General features: G+C 41.3%; 1 protein-coding gene and 1 long non-coding RNA gene across 5 annotated transcripts; one reads left to right on the top strand and one right to left on the bottom strand.

Moving 5' to 3' along the window:
• Nucleotides 1-6207: 6207 nt before the first annotated feature.
• On the bottom strand, nucleotides 6208-9740 carry LOC117468823. The gene is made up of 3 exons (XR_004554522.1): nucleotides 9612-9740; nucleotides 8022-8138; nucleotides 6208-6372 (listed from the first exon to the last, which is right to left on the bottom strand). It is a non-coding gene; the product is annotated as an uncharacterized LOC117468823 (long non-coding RNA).
• Nucleotides 8801-18042, top strand: hic1 (hypermethylated in cancer 1). 4 transcript variants are annotated; one of them, XM_034113132.1, is made up of 2 exons: nucleotides 8801-9001; nucleotides 15096-18042. In XM_034113132.1, exon 2 carries the CDS (start codon nucleotides 15113-15115, stop codon nucleotides 17285-17287), a length of 2175 nt encoding a protein of 724 aa, XP_033969023.1. In that variant the 5' UTR covers nucleotides 8801-9001; nucleotides 15096-15112; the 3' UTR covers nucleotides 17288-18042. The 4 variants fall into 4 exon arrangements, with proteins under 4 accessions (XP_033969023.1, XP_033969020.1, XP_033969022.1 ...); XM_034113129.1 differs by having other exon boundaries at nucleotides 15080-18042; XM_034113131.1 differs by lacking the exon at nucleotides 8801-9001 and adding an exon at nucleotides 10553-10755 and having other exon boundaries at nucleotides 15080-18042.
• The last annotated feature ends 6252 nt before the right edge of the window (nucleotides 18043-24294 follow it).

Here is a 24294-nt window from a genome sequence, read left to right as displayed (position 1 = left end):
AATGACTGAAAAGTGTCATTTTAAGGCCATGACAAATAGCATGTAAGATTTATTATTTTATATTTTATCAAAAACATGCATCAGTTGACTTAAAACAAGAATACCTAATCCCCAGTCTCAGAATGAATTGTATATCATATGAAGCTACCACAAAGCACACAATTCAAAAATCCCAAACCATCTCAGCTATTTTAGGCCACATGGCACCACCAACATTACGTTGGTGTGAGGGCAAGAGAACAGCTTTAAAAACAATTATTCTCCAAACACTATGCTAGATATTCCTGTATACTGTGATTCATTGAGTTTGGTGGTTCGCTTAAACTTGTATGAACAACTTAAAGTCAAATCATATGTAGTTTTATAGTAGTTGTAGTACACTTTTGCTGTTTTCAAACTTAAACTGAAATACTTTGTGTCCTCTCCTGCACCGTGCTTTCCTGCTTAGGAAAACAGTTTTATGAATTGCAGTATATATCATAAAACTGAGCTCTTGCATGCTTGCAGCAACATGATTCATCATTGGGCTGTGTTGGGACTGCACCACAGAGGCATGCCAATATGTCTGGGAAACCAGAAGGTGAAGACTCTGGGATGGAGAGGAGAACATGATCCAAGAAAACAGGGTAGCAAAAGTTCACTGTGTTAAAAAAAGTTGAAGAAAAAAGATAATACAATCGAAAAAGACTAATGTCTTTATTGCCCATGGGGGGCAAGCAGGGGGCTCTGGACAGTTTTGAGGTAACACTCAATTTATTTCCTACTTTTTTAAACATGTATTCAAGGGCACAGTAACAGTGATGTGAGGCGGAGGGGAGGGGGTGGTGTTCTGCTGGCCACTAGATCATGGCTAGGGAAGGGGGGTTTCATTACCCCCTTGATGGATAATGCTTTGAAAGTAACACAAGTACAAAAATGGTAGTTGAGATGCGCACATTACATTTTTCCCTGACACTATCAATTTGAAACAGATAAACATTCAGGGGACCAACTGCAACGTGGTGAGGCCGAATGCAGCCCATAAGTGAAGTGTGTGTTTGGCAAGGGCCACCGTCAGGAGACATGAACGCTGGTGACTGAGTGCTGTTTGGATCAGGAATGTCTTGTGGTTCCCAGTTCACTGCCACCACACTTAGTTGGCTCCCACTGAAGATATAATGGGTGAGAGAATTTTCCGTTGGATGTGGAAAAGAAACGGAAGGAGAAAAAAGGGGCAGTGGGGGAGTGAGAGATAAGCGAAGAGCCAGTTGATGTTCAGCATGAATAAAACCAGAAGTGGTGGGAGGAAGCAGTCGTAGGAATGTGAATAGGGGGATGCATAGATTTTGGAAATTAAAATATAAAGTTAGTGGGTGAGATAGAGAGAGAGAGAGTGAAATGGAGGAGTGTGAGAGTCGAAGGCGGTGTGGGCGAGGGAGTAGAAGAGCGAGAGAGGCTGGCGTTTATGGATTGCAGATGTGGCGCAATGGGGTTTTGGCAGGGGCCATGCGAAGCCTGAATCCTGCACTGGCTGGGTGGCACCGGGGTGAGAGGGAGGTCATTGCACCGCAGCACACAGCCCATAAAACACTGAGAGTAGTGGGGGAGAAGAGGGAGAGAATAGGCCTCAAATACTCACTAACCCAGGACTGCAGGGCAGTGAGCACATCACACTTTGGGTTTAAGCATGCACAGGCATACCCAAACATCCTGTGTATGTTAAGTCAGGCTCATAATAAAGCCATAAGTTAATGCATGAAGTGGAGGGTTGATAAGCTTATCTCAAATGTATTAAGGATGAGCCATCTGTAGACACCTCCCCCATCCATGAAAAATCACACTATCTTCCCTGTTAAAAGGGAATGTTCCACCTCTGTACGCATAAATGCTAAATGTATTACAAGAGCCTTTGACAGGATGATAGAAGAGAAGCAAGCCAGCCTGTGTCTGCTCACTTTCTACCATTTTCTCTTTCAATCGTTATCATTCCACATCTTCCTTTGGGAAGTAAACGTGGATTTTGGAATACAGTCACCAGAAATGTTTTTGGCAAACTTACAGATTCCCTCCTTCTTCTGAGGAAATCATTTTGTTTCCCATTTAATACCCAGATCTACTGCAGTGTTCTGATGCTAGAGGACCTTCATTTCCCTGCAGCCATTTGCAGGGTTTTATTGTTTGAAAATGTGAGACTGTTTCACATACTGTGTGCACCTCAAACCAAATGTCTTACATTTAAAGTTCTAATGAAGCTGGCTGGCATCTTTAGATATCCTACAGCACATTCAAGCTGGAGTGAGGGGGTTTTGTCTCCCCCCTCTGGAAGTGAGAGTAATAAACACATAGGAGAGTTGATGCTCCAGGTAACAAAATAAACTCTGTGTACAAAGAAAGGATTGAAGTAACAAAAAGTGCACTGGGGGTAGCAAGCTCACCTTGCAGGCATCAGCACGTGAACGTCGCCACATACCACATACCACATGTGTGTGGTACAAAACAACTTCTGAATACTTCAAAATACTAAGAGCTTTCTCTGGCATTGATAAACAGCATTGTGTGAACTGTTTTGGCAATATCTTTAAATGTAACGTGTGTTCTTTTAAAGTCCTGCGCTCTAGCTCTAAGACCCATCATTTGACATTATGTACACACTGAAATGATAATGTCTTTGTTTTCATGTACAGTAGTTTACCTTATGTCTGATTCCCTGTAAAATCAGTGTTTCTTCCACTCTGAGAAAACTGAGCACTGATTTTGTTGCAACATAAAACCAAATGACAACACTACTATTAAATAGAAAAACATACTTTAAAAAGTTTTATTGGAAATGTGATCCTTAGTACCATTTTGCCAGTAAAAAACCTTAAGGAACATCTCATGCACTCTCCTGTTTGTGTAGGTGCAGTCTGACAATACTTTCGTATTAGGTCAGCTCTGTTTTTCTCTTTCTTTTGTGATATCCTTCCTTCCCTCTCTTGTTCCCCTTTTTCTCCCCCTTAGCCTGGTCCTGACTCCCTGGTTCCTGGGGCCTGGCCAAGGCGTGTGTCCCTGGAGGAGCCAGAGAGGAGATGGAGAGGGGGCAGCAAGGGGGTGCGGAGACCGACTCCAAAACCACAGCTGCAGCAGCTTCTCTTTCCTCCTCCCCTCTCTCCTCTAATGCCTTCCCTCCTTGCCTGGCACCCTCCCCAACCCTGCCATTAATCAGAGGGGATGGGTATTTTTGTGCATGTGTGTTTGTGTTTGAGGGGGAAAGATGCTGACTATGTGAGTCGCCAACTGAGTGTTTATGTGCATCTCTGTGTGTGCTGATAGAGAGCTGGATGTGTCGGTGCTGATGGTATGGAGACCAGGATCTCACACAAAGCTGCAGAGTTCACCCAGAGAACAAAAGCGGGAGGGAGGGCTGGAGGTTGACAGACAAAAAGCCTGGTGAGCACATTTGGGACTGCCAGTGACTAAAAGGAAGAGGTAGACAGATGATCTGCAGAAGTCTTTTAGCATTTAGACATTTTAAGATGGCCCAAACCTTATTTGTAACGCACTGGCATTCCGTTGATTCAGATACTGCCATTTGTTGGTGTTGCAACAGCACCTGCTCACAAAAGTAAGCTAAGCACAGCAAGTTAATGACCTGACACGTTCACAAATGACATCAAGTTTCCCTCAAGGTGGCCGCTGCCTCTCCTCTTGCCCTCCATTATCTCCTGATTATCCAGGTGGGAGTGAAAGACAAAAAATGTCCAACCTGCTCTGCTCTCACCCCCCAACGGGCCTCCCAGAGTGCTTTTCTGCTGACATCACTGCACAGAGACCTGGCAAGCCAATCTCTCCCCTGCTCTACCATTCCCCTCTCCCTGCTTCCTGCCCTGATGATGTCACACACCATATGGTTTTCAGCAGAATCGAGCCGGAAAAGAGATTTAGTCAGCGAAGAGGAGAAGGAGAGAAAAGGAGGAGGGTTGGAATGGGGCGCAGGTCGGACACAGAAAACAAAAGGTTCGCTCTACCCCTTGTGTGTACTGAGTGGAAGGTAGAGAGGGAGGGGGGGTGAAGGGGAGAGGGGGAATGGCTGCACTGTGTGAGGCTAATGAGGAGAGACCAGGGAGCAGAGACCATGCATCGGACAGCCATGTGCTGCACAGACGCCCGTTGGACTGGCCTACAAACATACGCAGAGACACATTTAATATACTCACACTGTAATGCAAGTGTAAGCAGGGTTAAGATAACAAGGCCCTCCTGGTAAATAAGGTTATAGTGTGCATTTCGTCTGCGTCTCTTATTCTAAATCAATAAATAACTCTGAGGTAAATAATTACTTCAATGTTGTTGCAGGTATTTGAGCAGCTCAAAATGTTGTCCGGCTACAATCAATATTTTTACATTAACACTGATTACTACTTGTTTGTGAAAGGGCTTGCTGGCAGTGATAATCCAACAGAGATCTATCACACAACTCTGCACTTCCTCAGCTTTAAGAAGTGTTTTAGCATCTTTCATCTCATTGTTTGGCTTTTCTGGCAGCAACGTTACGGCTTTGGCTCGGTCTTACTGCTCTCACCACCAGCTACATTTTTGAACACAGCAAGAAGTTGTTTTCAGCACAAAAGCTCTACAGACCAACTGTTGCCTACCTGCTCAGCACCAAACACTACACAGATAAGAGTTAATGACTATCTTGTGAACGCACTGGAGCGTTTAGCAGCTAATGAGCAGATTTCCCTGAGGAGGAGAGAGAAAATTGGACTTAAGATAAGATAACCCTTTATTGATCCCAGGAGGAACAATCTGGTGTTTAGGCAACAGAAATTAGAAGAGATAAACAGAGTAGTAAATAAAGAGATACAAGACTAGTATAAAAGAGCTATCCAAGAATTAACTGTACACGAGCAGTTCAAAACAAAGTTATGAGGTAAGTGACAAAGTTACAAGGAAAGTTACATTTAGGCCAGGAGGACAAAAACACAACTCCAGTTGCCTTATCAGCTTAAAATGTGTCATCCAGTGCAGTGTTTACTAACAGAAACAGCAGTCCTTATTCCTCTGTTTTGAAAAGTCAAACTTTTTATTTCACCTCAGCTTGAAATATGACCTTATATTTCATCTTTGCACAATTTATTAATAATTTATTTAAATATTGTACTCATTGTTAGTTTAAAGTAACAGTTCAACAGTTTAAGAAAAAAGGATATTTTGCTTGAGTGAGATAAGAAGATCAACACTATTTCCATATCTGAAATATAATATAAAGCTAGAGCGAACAGGCAATTAGCCTAGCTTATCATCGTCCATAGAAAATCTTAAATGTAGACTACTTATTTGAGGTTTAGAAGAGAGAGCGCAGCAAAGCTAGGTGTTTACTGTTGCACTGTCCACTTAGATAGAGAAAGTGATCCTCTCATCCAACTGTTGTCAATAAGAGTGTTTTTCCCCAAAAAAAGAACTATTCAAATTATATATTTACTTGTTTTGAAAAGGAGATGTCTTTTTTGTTAGTATTCTTTTTAATATAATTAATATGTATTTTGTTCAATAATTGCTTGGCTAGTTAAAGGTGGGGTAGGTCATTTTGGAGAAACCAGCTCGAGTGCGCTAGAATTTGAAAATACACAGCCGGAAAAAATCTGCCACTTCCTTACAGAGCCCCTCCTCCAACACACATGAACGCGCACATGACCAATGAGGGCACGAGATAAGTTTGTGCACAGATGGAAGGCTGACAGGCAGGTAGGCCATCCAGTTATTTCAACCGAGCCGGCTAAAATGATTGGTCGTGCTTTTTACAGTACTACGGCTTCCACAGATGACATTTTTTTATGGATTTTTTGTCAAAGCACTTAAGATGTTCATTGCTATCGGGATGTTAAGAGCATTCCATGGAATATAACAAAAAGTGTATCTCGAGCCGGTTTCTCAAACTTACCTACCCCACCTTTAAATGTCACATACACAGGAACTAGAAACAAACCTCTACCACCCTGCTGAGGGTAAGATGTATTTAGCATCAAATTGAGGGAATAAAACCAGACATGGTACGAGCGTGCGCAAAGCCAGAAATAATTTAGGATTTAAAGCTTACTTTTCATCTGTACACTTTTCAGTTTTTAAAATAGAGTATTTCTGATTTGGCATGATAATTGCTCATCACCAGCAGATGGGCGAACTAGAATAGCGACCAAACAGCTCTGCTCAATCCAATGACATGGCTTGCACGCCTGTCCTCTAAAGCTGTCGCAAACCTGCTCATTACAATGAATTAAGAGAGGTCTGTGTGTAAATGTTGAGCCTACCGTTCAATTTTTGGTGGTGGAGGGAGTCTGAAGCTGGAGGGGGTGTGTCTGGTATGGTGGGGTGGTCACAGCAAGCATCTGGAGATATGTGTGGCCATGTCCACTGGAAAGAAAGAAACAAAGAAAGATGATTTATGAAAAGGAGAGAAAGAAGAGGGAGCAAAAGGTCTTGAGTGAGGAGTTTAGCAAAGTGTTGGACATTACAGTCCGATGGTCTGTTTCGAGGTGTTAGATTTACTTTCAGACTGTCCTGTCTATTGTCTAGCCTCGCTCTATCCCTGTGCTGGCGGGCAGAATGCAGCAGTAATAAGGCCATTGCAATAGTCTTCACTCATAACCTAAATTGAAACGAGGTGGTTTGGGCCTTGGAGACATGGTGACCCTGCAGCATATCTGCACACAGATGTTTGAAAAAGTTGGCCACAGTCATTCAGTATTCACCTCCTTATTGTGTTTCCATATCCAAACCACAAAGCCCTTGCAAGATATATATCACATGTAAAACCTGCAAGGCTCACACTTGGAGAAATGGTGGGAAAGGTGTGTGATTTAGAGGGTGACAGCAGACTGTAAAGGGATTTAGCTGTCCGGCCTGCCTTATCTGCAGCTCTGGTTCCTCACTGAGGGTTGCTCTTTGGGGATGTGCAGTCTTTGGGATGGGCTCCCCGGGCTGTGTTTGGGGCTCAGCTCACAGCTTTAATTGAATCATTGCTTACAACCAGCAACTTGGAGGCTTTTTCAGTTCATTAGAAGTTCAGTGTTTCAGGTTTGCTGCACTCCACATTACAGTATGTTAAATTGTGTTTGGACAGGCTGAAGTTTAATGACAAACGCAGGCCTCCGGGGATTGATTGATTTGTGAGATAAAATTTGTGTGGGAAGACAACAGCTGGCTGAGACACACAAATAATCTTAAATTAAGTAGTTAACTCGTGTGATACACAAGTGTCTGGTTCTGTCAATCAAAATGACCAACAATTATTGGCTGTAACTCCTTCTTTCATGTTGTTATGGAGGTCTGAAAAACCTGTGGCAAGTGTATTTAATGTTTATGAAAATGTCTTGTTCTCAAAAGCTAAGCATAGACCCCTGACCCCTCTGAAGTCAGAACGCTGTGTGACAAATTTACTTAAATAAAGGCATTTTGTTACACACATTTTTATTAGTTATGTAGAGACTGCAGCCATCGCCAATATGCCAAGAATTTCACAAATATTACTGATTAGCTGGACTGTAATGAGTTGTCATCTTAAAACAATGCATTTTGTAACAGAAATGTTCAGTCTGCTTGTGCTTGCATTCATCATATATCTTGAATGCAATAATTCACACAACATTTCGTCCATTTAAACACATTGCTGGTTCTTTAAAAGAAAATGTTAAATGCATTAATATTTGAAGCCAATGAGATAGAAACACCTGGCTAATACTAACAATAATAACAATTATCAGATACATAAACACAGAAATGCAGTTTTTTGGCAAAGGGCTGCAGGGGTTGAATAACACAACAAGCCATAATTATACTTTTTAAAGTTATACAATTTAAAAACAGAAAGAAAAGCAAGATATAAAAGACAGAACCACCTGACATCACTATGTGTTTCCTTAAGTGGAAAAAACTATTTTGGACTATGAATCGAAACACGCTGTCACATCCTTGATAGATCTATTCTCTGCACAGCTCTGCCTACCTCTCTCTGGGAGGTTATCAACAGTTCATCATGGGAACATGGAAGTGAAAGACAATACCTTACTGCACTGCGACAGGCTCTTGGGGTATCTCGCATCACTTCAATGAAACATCAGCACCTTGAACTTGGATCATTTCGGGAGGAAGAGACGCATGCGTTACGAGATTGTCAGCTGCTGTTGTGATCAAAACAAAAATAAAGAGGGTTCAGTCTGGTTTGTGTTTAAATGGATCACATTGGCTGTGTATTAACGGCCACAGTAATTGTGAAATAAGTAGTTTCATCAATTTCAATCTGCGGTCTTTCAAACACATCAGTATGGCAATGGAAAGACTTAAAGAGATAATAACACACAGGCCTGTCTGACATGATCTGTTCAGATACAGTAGATTAAATCATTCAAATGTACTTTTTAGAGACACTTAAGCCAGTTAGCCCCAGTACACAGATTCATTATTTTTATCATATGAACTCAAATAATCCAGCCTTAAGTGATGTTTACGACAAAGAAAAAGTGTTCAAATCAATTGCACTCAAACTCTACAATATTAAAACAAACTCTGACAGCAATAGTTACTTTCAACTAACAATTCTACACATAAAACACCATCACTAAATCATGCAGTGTATACAAAAGTCAAAGTCAACCGAGCTTGGCCAATATTACAATACATCCTCCACCCTGAACCTTTTTAATTTCCCCCCCAAAAAAGCCCAGCCTGTCCTCCATGGAGAGGCCGATGGGACCGGCTCGTGCCATTGGGTGTCGCTGTGCGCGCGGACTCTCCACCGGCAGGTTTGGTCCGAGCGGACCACAACACAGTGAGAAGTGTCAGATAGTGTTGTTAACACGTGAGATACTCAGTGAAGGGAAGAGTGTTAAAGAAGGGGAAAACCGGGAGACACAAGGCTCCAAAATAACGCGGAAGAGAGTTTTTGAGAGAGAGCCGGAACTGAAGGAAAGCTTCGTTGGTCCTAATGAGAGAATGCCGAAAAGGAGAGCAGACACACGGCCAGAGCACCAGACATGAGTCCGAGGTAAGACACGGCATTCATGCAGACGTGTGACACGGTTTCATTGAGCTGATTTTAAGTGCACTAATATGAGTTTATCCATGGTTGATTTGACTAAATGTCTTTTCGTTTCGATTTGATGGTCCTGATGTAGCCTTCAGTATACAGACACAGCTTGAGCATCTGGATCATGGGCACGTCCGGCCTAAAGATCATCTTACAGTCACTTCGGTTTCAATAGAAATGAGTATTTTTCAGTTCTTAATCTTGACATATGCACATTAAACCATCAAAGACGCTCGATGTCATTTGAAGATAACTTTTAGCCTTATATGTGTCGTAAAGTACATATATTTAAAAAAATATTGTAGCTACCTATACATTTAATATAAAATGTTTGAATATTTTATTTTGACACTGCACACGATGACTGTATGGCTTAACTTCAGAACATTGAAAATACTACAATTGGAAAACAGCTGCGTTTTTATTATCTATCAATCAGAATATTTCGACATCTATTCATTTTGGGGAAAAGCTAAACACTTGAAATGTTTTAGGTAGAAAGGCACGTTATTTAAATATGAAAATAAGCCCTAATGGCCTCGTGTTGCAAGTTTTTGGGTTGATTTACCTGTTTGTCAAAGAAACTGTCAGATATGTTGTCCACTGCAATAAGCATGTCCAGTCCTGTCATAGCAGGTGTTTTACCCTCTATGGTTTACCTGAGAGAGAGAGAGAGAGAGAGAGAGAGAGAGAGAGAGAGAGAGAGAGAGAGAGAGAGAGAGAGAGAGAGAGAGAGAGAGAGAGAGAGAGAGAGAGAGAGAGAGGGGGGGGGGGTGGGGAGACAGGGAGAGAGTGTGTGTGTTTTAAAATGTTCAAGTGGTTTATCAAACCCCCTTTTAAATAATTGTGCTCTTTTAGTGAAGCCAGGGGGGCTATTTAAAAGCTCCTTATCTTCTCAGGGGAGGTCTTCAGGGAGGGAGACAACTTGATTGAATAACTTTATTGATTTAACCTAAGTAAAAGGTGTACAATTAAAGAATGCCTGCTTACATTGTAACCCCCTCCTTCCCAAATTACACCCAAAAAAGCAAACACGAACTGAATTTGGTTAGCGTCAGATAAAATAAAATAAGACTGTCTTTGACATGAAAACATTTAACACATCTTGGTGTAATCAGTAAAATCACAGTGTTAATCGTATTTCCAAAGTTGGAGTGCGCTGACTGGTCATAAATGCAACATACACAATGGCTGCCTGTCTCTTTAAGACGATGTGTTGAGAAGTTCAAGTCGGGGTCACTTAAAGTTCCTGCCCTCGATTTTACCTTTAAGTTTTATTATAGACTGACATCACACGGGGCGCTAAAACGCTTAAGGCGCATAGAGGCTCCATTATCATCCCGGTGCGCGTTATTGCTCCGACTCAAAAATAGCTAAGGAAATTACTAGCAAAAAAAGGAGGAAACTGATGCTGGTATAAGCACGTATTTTTATAGGAGGGGATGAGAAAAAGGGGAGAGGAGGGGCAGCAGAGACACACAGAAAGAGGGAGAGGGAGGAAAGTGGGTGGGAGGACGGACCTAAGGAGCGACAAGAAATTCATATCAATTAATAATCATAAAAAAAGAGCTGGCAGACGCGCTCGGAAAACTGGCATGGTTTTTTGGAGGCTGGCAGTTCAAAGCTGAAACGTCAGATATGACTCCTAGAGACTGCTGAGATGATCATTAAGGGAGACTTAGATCGGATGGCAGAAGACATCGGGCATGCAGGTAAGAACAGATACGATGCACACACGCAGGCACCCAAACAAGAAAGGGGCTATAGGACATTTAGGATTGTATTCATAAAACTGTGGACCGCATGCTGGCAGCGAAGAAATGTGTTTCTTATTTAAACGTTGTACAATACGAGTATTTTAAACAATGCGGTATCTGCTTTTTATGTCAGTGGTTAATAATTGTGATAACGACAAGCAAGGCCATGCTACTCCTTTTTTTACTTTCATTTTATTTGAGCCGGTTGGGAAACGAGCAATTCTTTCTTCAAATGATAAAGTATCCATATATCTTTTTTTTAAAGTCAGTAAATGTGTAAAATCATTCCGGATAAGTCACATAGATCATATCGTGTCTCAGAAATTTGAAAACATTATGCAAAAAGTTTCGATTAGCCTACAAACTAACAGAAGTCTGTGTCATTGAAATAAAAACTGATTTTTCTTTTTTTTAAAACAAATGAAATGCTTTTTAGTTTTGAACTCAGCTTGAATGCAAAAGTTAAAGGGAACATCGACGAGTGTTTAAAGGGAACTTCAGCTTCTTCGGTTATCCCAATAATACATTTAAAAAGTAAGCAACAGTGAAATCATAATTAATGTCGAAATTAAAACAAACCAATCACTGTGTAATAATGTTACCACTGAGATCAGGCGAAACACGCACCAAATTATATTATGTGAACACTTTTGTTTTCTGGTGTCTTTTGTAAAAGCCGAGATGTTAATACGCGTATTAGAGAGAAGCTGCTCAGTGATGTTGACAGCAGCTGTCTGATGCACCTTGAAATACAATGAGCTGAAAACAGGTCTGTTTCTGAGGTGATTTAAGACTCGCAGATACAGTGGAGGTTTGAAGAATGAGGCGCTGCAGCTCAGAGAGATGGATTCACTCGTGATTCTGTTTACTGTGTACAATATGTGTAGACTAAAGAGTAAAACAGATTAGAAGACGCGTCCTCTCTGCGACACACAGTCAGCAGACAACTTAATGCTTTGCTTGCAAAACGGGACGTAAGGTACTCAGATGTGAGGCAATGAAATCTTCTCCACAGGCGAAAACACGTGCATAACCTATAGGCTACCGTAAATATAATGTACTTTTAACAATTATAAATTCAAAACAAGTTCATTAAAATGGAATTACCTGATGTAAAACCTGCACGTAATCAAATGATTGTTAATCCAAAAAACGTGCAATGTATCCCGTTAATTCCCTACCTAAATGTCATTAATATGATTATACGTGACCTGTTGCTTAAAAAAACGACTAAGTTCTGATCAGGGATAGGACACTGTCATGCTTCCGACTGTTTTATAATTTTATTTTTATTTTTTAGATTTGCCTAAAATTTGCTTTAATTATCCGTGATATTTGCTAACCTGACTAATACTCAATTTATTTACCCATCATGCTGTTTTGTCTAACTTTTAACTCCTTCAATTTGCCTGCATGTTTGCCTCTTGTGAATGACTAATTTAATTAATTAAAGTAAATAAGACAGTTAACATCTTTAAAAAAAATAAAACTGATCTTGTATTGCTGTGTTTCTTCATAAAATTAATGTGAACGGTATATGAACAGGATTAAATGCAGGGTTGTAATACAAGGCGATGAGCATGCAGTCAGCAATTATATTGAAAGACAATAAAGTGTCAAAACAATGTTTTAAGCAGATGTCTGGAGTGTTTATGCACTGAAGCTGCATGTAGAGGTATAGGAAGTTTAGTCTCGCTTCACTCAAAACCACAAAAGTGACATAACAGACAAAACACAGGTACAATAAATATGAATCTAATGCAAATAACTGAATAACCTCATCGTCATAAATGACATCCCCATCATGTAAGTTTCCTTAGCATGTAGATGGGTCATTATCAGATGGAAACAGCTCATAAGGATTCAAGTAATGTGCAACCTAGAAAAATGATTCAGTTTAGCCTGTTTAACAAACAACCTGTAGTTTATGATTTTAATTTGTGTTTCCAAGAACATTGCATGCAGGCTTGTCCTGAGATGCTTTTCTGACTTATATCATTGCAATCAGATGGCTTCCGAACAGGATGCTGTGAGCTTACTCTTGCCCTAACGATCAAGAGTTTTATACAACATGTGTTACTCTGATCTTTCACTTTTCTGTCAGTAAGCTACATCAAATAGTGAGCTCAGAAATTTAAAAAAGCACATTTTATCTTCTCAAAAGACTCTGATCATAATGACAGAAAAGAGACTCTTATTGTCTTGATGGGAAACCCACAGAAACCCTGACTGTTGTTACCACAAGATATTAACAAAAATATTTTTTTCTATGCACATTGCAGGCGCACAGAAATGTTGCTCGGTGCATGAGACCTTCCTTGTGTCATAAAAAGGTTTTAAAAATGTGGATATATGAAATGTGTATTTAAATGTCTTATACTCTTTAATAGAAAAATGTGTAAGAAGGCCTAATTTTTCTGATGTGCTTTATGATGCAATAGATCTGTGTCGCATGATATGGCGCTGTAGACCGCATAGAGACGAGTGTACACTGATTGTGTGTGTGTTAGTACACAACGTGTCACCACGCAGAATAACCAGCAACAGTAAGCTAAACACCCCTTAGTGCAATGGCGACTGCAAAAGTTCAGCACGCTCTTGAAAGTACTTGGCCTATTCCTCATATCACCCTCACTTGTAAACATGTTTGATCTGACCGACGCTGAAATTTATAGTAAAATATGACCGTTGAGTAATCAAAGCCAGACAGAAACCAGAAGTGGAAACACTTTAGATGACAACTGGGAACATGATGGAGCGTAAACCCACCTAAACCTGTCTTACTCGCCTTTTATTAATAGCCTTTATTGTTCTTTAAAAAAATAATAGATAACAAACTCTTTTCAAGTCATGGATTTAGATGTTTAGATTTAAGAAAAAATATATTCATATTTTTTTCTTTCATTTTAATAACTGGTTTATCAAGGATCACTTTTTCTTCTTATGTTATAGGACTAACGCTTAACATGAATTTAAGAAAAGAGAGGGGAATTGTACTAAGAAGTGACCTTGAGTTTAAGACGTGTACAGTTTTATCAGAAGGGCATTGTAAGAGAAACTACCTTTTTTTTGTTCAGTATTCTCCAGAATCAGTTACTAACTCATGCGTCAAGGTTTATTTTATTTAAATACCTACTTCCCTATTCTGTATTTAGCGTGTACACTGAATGAAATAAACAAGAAGAGAATGAGCTGATGACAGGAAGACCATGATCAGACGGATGACATGATATTTATTTAGTCGCTTGTTTCCCATCAGTGAGACTAAGCCCTTAGGGACAGTTTGAGACGTGTAATGTCATAAGTAAACTATCCTCAGATGCCACTGATTGAACAATACACGGTGCGGTGTCTCATGCATTCAGCTGATGTAGTTTATTTTAGACTCGATGGAACAATTAGTGTTGATATTAGAGTGTATATGATTGGGTGTGTGCATATGTGTGTGTATGCATTAGACTCCTAGAGGCCATCTCAATGTAAAATATTGAACCAAGTAAAGTTGATTCACATACCATGCGCTCGGTGTTCCTTATATGACTGGGCAGAAAGGAGAACGAGAGACCAATCTTTTTTTGGATGTGTCTGTTCCCTACAGGTTTTTATACCTGCTGTTCATCATACTTGTGAAACATTCATCCCTTGTTTTGTTTAAAACTCTGCGCACCACTTTTGGAAAACTTTCAGCAAGCCAGCTAGTTACAGTACAAAATATTTATCTGGTGTTCTCTCAATTTTGTTCTTTCTTTCTTTTTGCTCGCTGCAGAGGAAGTGAATGCATATTCTTAAATTTCTGATAATGAGAAAACCATTGCAGCAGTTCACCTTTTGCAAAAGTTCACTTCTACTAAGTGGCCTTCGTATGCACTTCCCTTGTATGAGTTCTGCACTCTGCAAGTTCCAACATATGGAATTAATGAATTAAACATCACTATGTAAACTGTACATTATTAATATAAATGTGCAGTGATGTGTTTTTAAAATAAACGTTATAAATGAATTCATCTATTTTATTCCTCATGAATGTATGTGTATGCAAAAGAACATTTTGCTCCTATAATCGACTTAATGACTTTAGTTTTTTTATGTCAATCAAAACCTTTGGCACTCAAACCTCTCAAATATTTTTTATGTGCAATTATGTTATTTGATGTGTAAATAATAATTTCCAAAGATTACATTTTCTAAAGTGCAACAATAATCATTCAAATTAATCAAGAAAATGACATTAAAAAGTTGTTGTGTTTGAAAATGCTGACTGCCGCATGATGTTTTACAGATATCTGTTGTTGCAGGTGGCGGACTGAAGACGATGCTGGATGCCATGGATGTTCCAAGTCATGCTAGGGATCTCCTCCTGCAGCTCAACAGCCAACGAACCAAAGGCTTCCTGTGCGATGTTATCATTGTGGTGCAGAACGCCCTCTTCAGAGCTCACAAGAACATTCTGGCTGCCAGCAGCCTCTACTTGAAATCTTTGGTGGTCCATGACAATCTGATCAACCTCGACCACGAGATGGTGAGTCCAGGGGTCTTCAGGGTCATTCTGGACTACATCTACACAGGCCGCCTTAGTGAGGGAGACCCCACTTCTCCTACTGAACCCAATCTAGGTGCTGTGTTGGCAGCAGCCAGCTACCTCCAGCTGCTTGACCTAGTGGCTTTGTGCAAAAAGAAGCTGAAAAGAAATGGCAAGTACCCTCCCCGGCCTGGGCCTGCATTTCTGCCTTACCCAAAGATGGGCCCCAACAGTATGGGTTTAGGGAGTGGTGGCAGGTATAGGATTTCCACTCCTGTCATTCAGTCCTGCCCTCCAGGAGGAATTTTGAATATCCATGCAACGCGGGCATCACCACCAGAAGAGCTAGTTCCCCATCGGATAGCCATTCATGCTGGGGAGCTGTATGCTCCAACCTCCATCCAAGGCTCTCAGGTGTTCCCGTCCCTGCAGTCAGTTCTGCCTGCCCAGCTGGGGCGCTCAGCCCACCCTAGAAGGAACTGCTCCCCAAACCACGGCCTTGATCTCTCCAAGAAGAGCCCCAACTCCCAGTCTCAGCACACACCCTCTCAATCCCATTTGGCAAATTCTCACAATGATGAGGAGCGAGACGGGAACCTGAGCGGTCGCACCAGTCCCATGCAGGGGACAAACGGAAGGGCTTTCCCCTCAGAAAAAATGGATTCAACTGACCAGGCAAGCTCTCTTACTCCTCCACCATTCCCCCATATCAACCAGGCTCTGGGCCCCCACCTCCCCCACCTGCATCGCCACCAGGGCCGGGATCGCTACCCATGCCCCCCCAGCCCTGATACCCCAACAGAAGGCGGAGAAGCAGGCAGAGATATGGGCAACATCTACCGCTGGGTGAAACATGAGCCACTTTCATACACAGCAGAAGATGAAGATGAGGATGAGGATGAAGAGGAAGGGGGCGAAAATGGAGACCGGCATCATAACCATCACAAGGCCGGGGAGGAGAGTGAAGGAGCCGACGATAAGAGCGGGTCAGGCACAGAGGAGACGGGCAGTAGTGAAGGCCGCCCCTCGCCTTCTGGACCAATGGGGAGGTTCCACATGCCATATGAGCCAGAGAGCTTTGGGGACAATCTGTACGTCTGCATTCCCTGTGACAAAGGCTTCCCGAGCTCAGAGCAGCTCAATGCACACGTGGAGACACACACGGAAGAGGAGCAGTACTGCAACTCAGGTGGGGAGATGGGAAACGGCAATAACGGCCCCAAAAACATGAGCAGTAATACAAACGGTTATGGGGGCCTGAACAGCAGCAACAGCCTCTCCCACCTGGAGTCCAAATCCAGCCAAGCGCTGAGTTCAGGGGGGATCGGGGAAATGATGCGACCCTACCGCTGTTCCTCCTGTGAGAAGTCCTACAAAGATCCAGCCACTTTGCGGCAGCACGAAAAGACCCACTGGCTGACCCGGCCTTACCCCTGCAGCATCTGCGGGAAGAAGTTTACGCAGCGCGGCACCATGACGCGCCACATGCGTAGCCACCTGGGCCTTAAACCTTTTGCCTGTGACTCCTGTGGGATGCGCTTCACCCGCCAGTATCGCCTCACCGAGCACATGCGCATCCACTCAGGGGAAAAGCCCTACGCATGTCAGGTGTGCGGAGGAAAGTTTGCTCAGCAGCGCAACCTCATCAGCCACAGCAAGATGCACAGCAGCGGGGGGAGTGCAGGGGGCCTGACCACAGATGGGAAACTGAAGCTGGACTTTGCTGAGGGCATCTATCCACTGAGTAAATATGCAGCAGAGCATTTGGGCCTGAAGCAGGAGAAGGCCAATGAGCTCCTAATCCAAGCCCAGCAGCAACTGGTAGCTGATGCAAAGGTCATGGAGAGCCTCTACCCGCTGTCCAAACTGGCCGCAGAGCACCTCGGTATCCCCCTCGACAAGATGGATGTCATGGGCCAACCCCTCCTCTCTGATAGCCGCATCATTGACCGTTACTCACCCAGCTAAAAGCACATGACCTGTATAAACAGCAGTCACCAATAGGTCTGTGTGCACACACAATTGCAGTATTCTAAAGCCTTTCACCTCAACTCCATATCTCCTCTGCACCTCAGACTCAGGCTGAGAGGAATTGGTCTGCTCATGCACACCAAAAAGTGTAGACTGTAAGTGCCTTTCTATGCATCTAATGTATCTTAAAATCCTCCTTCATAAGGGAGCTCTGTGCTATTCCGTGACCAAGAGACACTTATTCAAAGAAGTACAGTATTTATGTACAGTGTATGCAAACAAACATTTCAGTCATTGAGCCAAAGTGACAATTTGAAAACCAAAATGAAATTGTTTTATTTATTTTTGTATCATGATGAAATCCAAAGAGAAACTTTTGCAAGGAAGTGTTGCAATATGACCCTAAACCTGTGTAATATTTAGTATCACCTGTGTACAAAAAAAAGGAAAAAGCACATAAGGACAAGATTCAGTGTTTTGGTCCAGACCAGAGCAGAACTTTTGCCAAATGAATAAGCCAACTCATGTGGACTTTAAAGTAATGGGAGCATATATGTTTTTCTTTTCTTCTTCTGTTTTTGGGGCGACTGGACAATTTATGTATTTCACTCTCCAGCTTATCCAAATCATGTTCCTGCCCCTAAAGTCACGAGGAAATGACTGAACGATAAGAGCAGTTGCCTCAGCATTTTAGTAAAGTCTCATCAGTTTTATTTTCTCCACTTTTTTATAAAGTAACCCGCTCTCCCACATATCTTTGTGGATTAAGACTCATACTATGTGACAGTAATGGTAGCTTAATCAGCACTCAGTGGCCTACAGCTAAAACTTCCTTTGTATTTTGCCTCACATCCCTTAGCTTTCAGTTGTTGTTGAGATGCAGTAAGCTCAGCCCTGTGATCTCATAACTCGGACATGATTGCACATACCCAACTGCTGACACATAAGTGCCTGTGAAGAGTGTAGCTGCATCTCATGGTGTAGACTAAGCATGGGTGTTGCCTCTGACATTTACAATTATGGATGCAGCAAAGCAGAGAAGCAGGGACCAGGTCAAAATTAACGGCACTGAAATCTGTCATTAACTGTCAAAAGCAATTATTCCATTCACAGCAGCCTGATGACAAACTGCGTAGCGACACAAGTCACATGTCGCATTGCTGCTCCACTCTCTGTAGTCTGAGGCCGGGAGCCCAGCTACTGTTGACAGGCCAAAGTGAGTGCTGCACTCAGCCCTGTGCCTTAAAAGTGTTCTGATCCGCTCACCACACGCCTCTTCCACACTCACACAGCGAGCTGCTAATCTGTCTGTGATACGAACATAAGAAGGGGTTTGTGGGTCTTCCCTGGAAGCCAGCGGGTGAACAGCACAGCCCAGCTGCTGTGCCTCAGTAATCCCCTTGAAATCTCACTTTCTCCTGGACAATTCCCACTGCTTGTCAGCATGATGTCCCATTTCATGCCTGCCATCTTGCCCCTCTGATCCACTTATCAACATCATATTTAAGCCCAGCTAATGTCTAAAGGCCTCGCCTCCTCCACGCTGGTCTTTTTTTATACATATTTCAGTATTGCCTGACCAGCGATAACTCCGTCTTGAAAACAAAAAGCACTTAAAGGTTGTGGGTTGCCGGCACATTTATAAAAAAATATGTTTATTCCAAAGAACATTCTGGCATTTTCTTTTTCCATTTGTACTACTCCTTGATTTAGATTAGACATGTCTGACCACTATAGTGCCAATGCCAACCTCAGTGGGTGAATGTGAAGACTAAAGCCATAAATACACTGTGATTGATGTAGTGAATTTTAAAGGCTAAAAGAAAACAGACAATTTGCCTGACCTTTGGATTTTTTTTTTTTTTTTTTTAAATGTAATTATAATTTAAGGGCTTCTTCTCTGTAGCATATCAAAATGTTGTTTTCTGTCACTTACTTTTCTTTATTTGATTTGAGCTGAAAGCAGCGCACGTGAAACTGGTGCTTACCTCAGGACTGAACCCAGCATGGGGACGCAAAGCTTTTCTAAACCTTCAAATTACAATGTTAACACACACACACACACACACACACACACACACACACACACACACACACACACACACACACACACACACACACACACACACACACACACACACACACACACACACACACACACACACACACACACACACACACACACACACACACACGCACACGCACGCACACACAAACACAAATGCACACCCTTTTTTTCTTCTTATTAACAGGGCAGTTGTCCTGTGTTAAACCTGTGGTTATTTCTGTGTTTATACATTTCTTGTTACAGTTTTATGATGGGGAGATAACATGCGATATTAACAATTTTTTGTTTTTATTTTTACTATGCGGTATACATTTTCTATTGTGTTTCCTCAAAGAGGCTTGTGCCGATCTGACCAATTCCATTGTAATAACATAAGGCAAAGTCAGTTTGGCAGTTTGTTTAACTTTGTGATTTTCTGAACCACACTTAAGAGAGCAAGGTGGTATTTGTCTTTGTTTTCAACCACACACACAAGTATATGTGATAAGTGTTTTGAAAAGTATCAAATAGAGATGTAAGCAGTTATTTTACAGGGCGGGTATGAACACTAGCCACATTATTTGACCCCTTTCCTCCAGAGGTTAGTGAACAGTCAATGATGAGTGAGACTGAGGTTATACATGTACAAAAACAAACAGGAAGCCAGCTTGTTTTCTATGATCCTTCAAGTTCTGGGACTCTTTTGTTTAGCTCTGTACCTAAAACCAGAATGTAGAGCTTTAATGAAACATTATTCAAAATGAGAACTTGCTTCACAAGCATGTGCAAACGTGTGAAACATTTAGAAAGAGGCGGATGTCTGTCGTGGGAATTTCAGTCCCTTCAGTCTTTCTCATTCACTAGCTTAAATGAAAATCTGTCTCCTCCTTCTCCCTGCCTTACACCATTAAAATAACACAATGTGTTTCCACTGTCACTCCAAATCTGTGCAGGAGGGAAGAGCGAGATAATGGCTGAACATTTCTGTAGGACGGGCAAGGTTTGAAATTTGCTTAATTGCATTTACGTGTACGACAGACAGAGGTGGAGGCTATGTTTCTATAGAAAGGGGAAGCGTTTGCTTGTCTGTTTGTATGTCCCTATGCCATCGGTGCGTATGAAGGTCTGTTAATGCATGTCCTGGGAATAGGGTTGGTGTAAAGGAGAAAAGCTGAGGAGCAGGAAGTGAACTTTTGGCTGGCGTGTTGTGTTGAGGAGGATGTGCCGTGTGTTTCTGCTCAGAGGCAGATAGAGAGACGGAGAATGGGGCGGGAGAGGAGCAGGGAGAGCGCAGCAGGGTGGACGCGAGCCATTGTCTCAGTATGAAAGCCTGTTCGTACTTCTAAAACTCTCCATTCAGAAAACAAGAAGACTGTATCTTCTCTTTTCCTTCCCTTTCTGCTCTTTGGGAATAGACCTCTGCTCAGTATCTCGGTGATACAACATTGTGTTCTTTTAAGGGCGAGGAAGCCATTCAGACATTCTGTTACACTTTGAGGATGTCGTGGATAAAATAGTTTGGCATAATTTTGTGCACATCAATTCCTTACAATATATTTTCCATTATATGTCGATAACATTTTTTATTGGGGCTGGAATATTCAAGGCAAAATGCAAGGCAAAACAACTGGGTTGTAAATCAGATATAAAAAAAACAAGAAGTAATTGTATTGCTCTGTGGTTGATTCAATTAGTAATTACAGCAATTACAAAAGTCTTGTTTCAATTTACTCATGTAGCCACTCACCCTTTGGGTTTTAATGCCATACGCCTTTGTTAATGTTATTTAGATGACACATCAAAACTGCTCTTTGTCACTAAAATGAGATGAAGATGTTTTGAAAGTAATATAATTATGCATTTAAAACAATTTATTTGTTATGTCAATTGATATAATAAAAATAAATGAATGCAAATACAAATGCGTGTAAAAGACAAACCACCAACTATGACATGTGGGTTGATCATTTAATTGTAATATTAAGGCAACCATCCCAGCCCCTTAAATGTTATGATACTAACAATAAAACAGTAAGAAAATGTCTGCATGATTTCTAGTGGCCCTGTAAAGACCAAAAACGGTTTAAGGTTTAATGCTAAATGCAAAGTGTGCCTTTAAGCTTTCTAGCAGCAAGCAGGCCGAGGTCACCTATGTGAGTCAGACAGGATGAAAAGTCCTGATCTGCAATCATACCGCCATTTGACATTTACTGTATTCTATAATATCTGCCAAAAGGGCTGACGCACATAGCAGACATCGCAGATGCTCAAAACAAAACTCAGCGTCAATCTTTGTAGTTTCCACGGGTTGCACTGTAGAGCTAAGCTTCTGACCACTTTTGCCTTTATTGAAAGCCATTATATATATGGCTAATCTTCAGAGCACAGTTCACACATGCCACTATTGTCCAGTGTACATATTTCTTTTTATGAGGACTCATGTATAAATGTAAGCTAGAGCCAAATAATATCAATAATCAAGCTGTATATTGATGTTGAAACCAAAAACATGTGCCTTCAGGATAACAAGCATTGATTATTCCGCAATAACTTGCTATGTGTATAACTTACGCCTGTGTGTGTAAGTGCGTAGCTGCGTGTGTCCACGTAGTGCACCTGTCCATCTACATGTCTGAACGCCTTTCCCACAGTAGAGCAGGGTGTAGCGCAAGAGAAAGCTTTGACACTTTCAAGAGTCTTTGTTACAAGCAGCTGCTTTAGATTTATTTCCCCAAACTGCACTTTTCTGGAAAAATCATTGTATTGTGATTTTTTATTACTCTTGTGATCCCCTAGAAGTCCCACAATTGCCTTTCTTCTGGCACTTTGCTTTCCTCCTCTTCCTCCCTCCAGTGCAGAGCTTGGCCACACTTGTTCACCGCCCTTGTTACCTAGAGGCACTGCTCCCCTCCTCACCTCTCCCTGTCCCTTCTCTCTTCTTACACTCAACACAAACCGCTGACCCCTTCCTCTTCCATGATCCACTTACTTCCAGCTGTTTTTCATGCTGAAGAAGACAGTTGTCTAAATGTTTACATGAAGAGCTACTCTCTTTTTCTTTAGGCCCTGATCAATTTCCAAAATGAACTTTGTGGCATGTGTTAAAATACAGCAGATGATGGGCCAAATAAAAAGAGCCTGACATCGTTGTTGTATTCTGAACCTCTAGCCAAGAAACGGCTTACAAAAGGGAGATTAAAGACAGCATATCATCGTAGAGGAAATGCAGAATAATGTGAGGGGAAATGTTCAGGGAAAATATGCTCAGAAAGATGCCAGTAAAGTAAACATGTATGAAATTGCACAATTGAGCCGGGCTTTGGCTGCACCAGCCAAGTCGTGCACTGAGATGGAGAGAACAAGTAAGGGAGAGAGGTTGAGAAGAAAAGAAGCAGAAACAGAGAGAAAATAGCTTGTGCTTGATAGTCATAATAACCTTGAGTTAATAACAAAGAAAAGTTGGTTGCTCTTCTAACGTTTTCCCCCCTCATTTTTTTCTGTTTTTACTCTATTTCATTTCCCTCTTTAAGGAAATTGTCTTGTGAGGAAATTAAGTTTTCTTTTCCTTTTTGTTATTGATTGCTTCGGGCCATTGTCAAGGGTTTTAAATGTTAATGTGCATGTCATGTCATCCTTTTTCCAGACCTAACAATTGTCACCCAATCAGCACATGACCCACAGAAGGCTCTTTGTAGACGAATAGGGAAGGGGCTTCTGGCTGCCTGTGTCCTCTTCCATCTGTTAGACTTGGACCTCCATGTCTGTGTCTATCTTGAACACATGCAAAGACAGACTCAGTGGACTTTGGCTAAAATATTTTCTTTTACAACTTCTGCTCCAGAAGTTTAAATTGAAAGACAAACAAAGGACAAAACAAACAGGAATTTAGAAGAGCAAAAGCTGCTCAAGGGGAAGATTTGATTGTATATCTGGCATGCGCACACACATACACACAGCTGCATGGCAGGCTGCTGGTCTACATTAGGTCAGATTTAATTAGGTTTCCCTGCTCCTTTTAGAGTGTCGCTTCTAGTATAAAAAGTCATTATTAGAGAAAAGGTGATTCCCCTGACGGCTTCAACCCAACACATACTATAGTCTGTGCCAAAATGTTACAGAGCCTCAGGGTCCTCTCACACACACACACACACACACACACACACACACACACACACACACACACACACACACACACACACACACACACACACACACACACACACACACATGCACTCAAGGATACATACGCTTTTATTTTGGTTTTGGAAAAAGGTTACGTGTTGAAATGATGGATTATGATCTAATGAAGATCACTGTTATGTTTCGGGGGTTGTTGTACTCGACTGGTTGTGGTTCAGGGATTAGGAAGTTCAGCAGTAACAGACTGCCACGCAGACAGTGGTATCTGCGGATAGAAAACACATACATCACAAATGTACAATGGAAATAAGATTTTTCAGTGGAACACAGAATCTTATTTCAGCAGGCATAAAGCACACGTCCATAAAGCATGAATAATGTTCAGTGTTTCATTTTGTGTGATTAAATACACCATCAAAACAATTTAAAGCAATACATAAAACCAAACAGTATTTCTGCATTTTCTACATTTCATTGTCAATATTGATCTTACTTTGCTTTAGTGAAATGAATGTATTTATTGCATGTCAAAATGTTTTATAGTTAATTTTTGTGTAAATGTAAATTGTGGGTTTTTATAATAATTTCATTTAATTATGGTGTCTTGATAAAATCATGTCGATAAGGCTTTTATTTTTTTAAAAGCCAATGTGAAAAATGTCATGTTTGTTTTGTTTGTTACTATACTCAAAATCAACTTGGCAATAAAGTAAATTGCATAACGGATTACATGAGGAAATGTGTCATTTTTCAATTAATGTACTGTGTTTTCACTTCTAATTAAAATAGAAATAATTATGCATGAATATTAATTTAA

This window comes from Trematomus bernacchii, unplaced genomic scaffold (assembly GCF_902827165.1).
Source record: "Trematomus bernacchii unplaced genomic scaffold, fTreBer1.1, whole genome shotgun sequence".
NCBI classification, from domain to species: domain Eukaryota; kingdom Metazoa; phylum Chordata; class Actinopteri; order Perciformes; family Nototheniidae; genus Trematomus; species Trematomus bernacchii.
The sequence above is the reverse complement of the archived record's forward strand: the minus strand, read 5'-3'. Positions and strand labels throughout refer to the sequence as shown.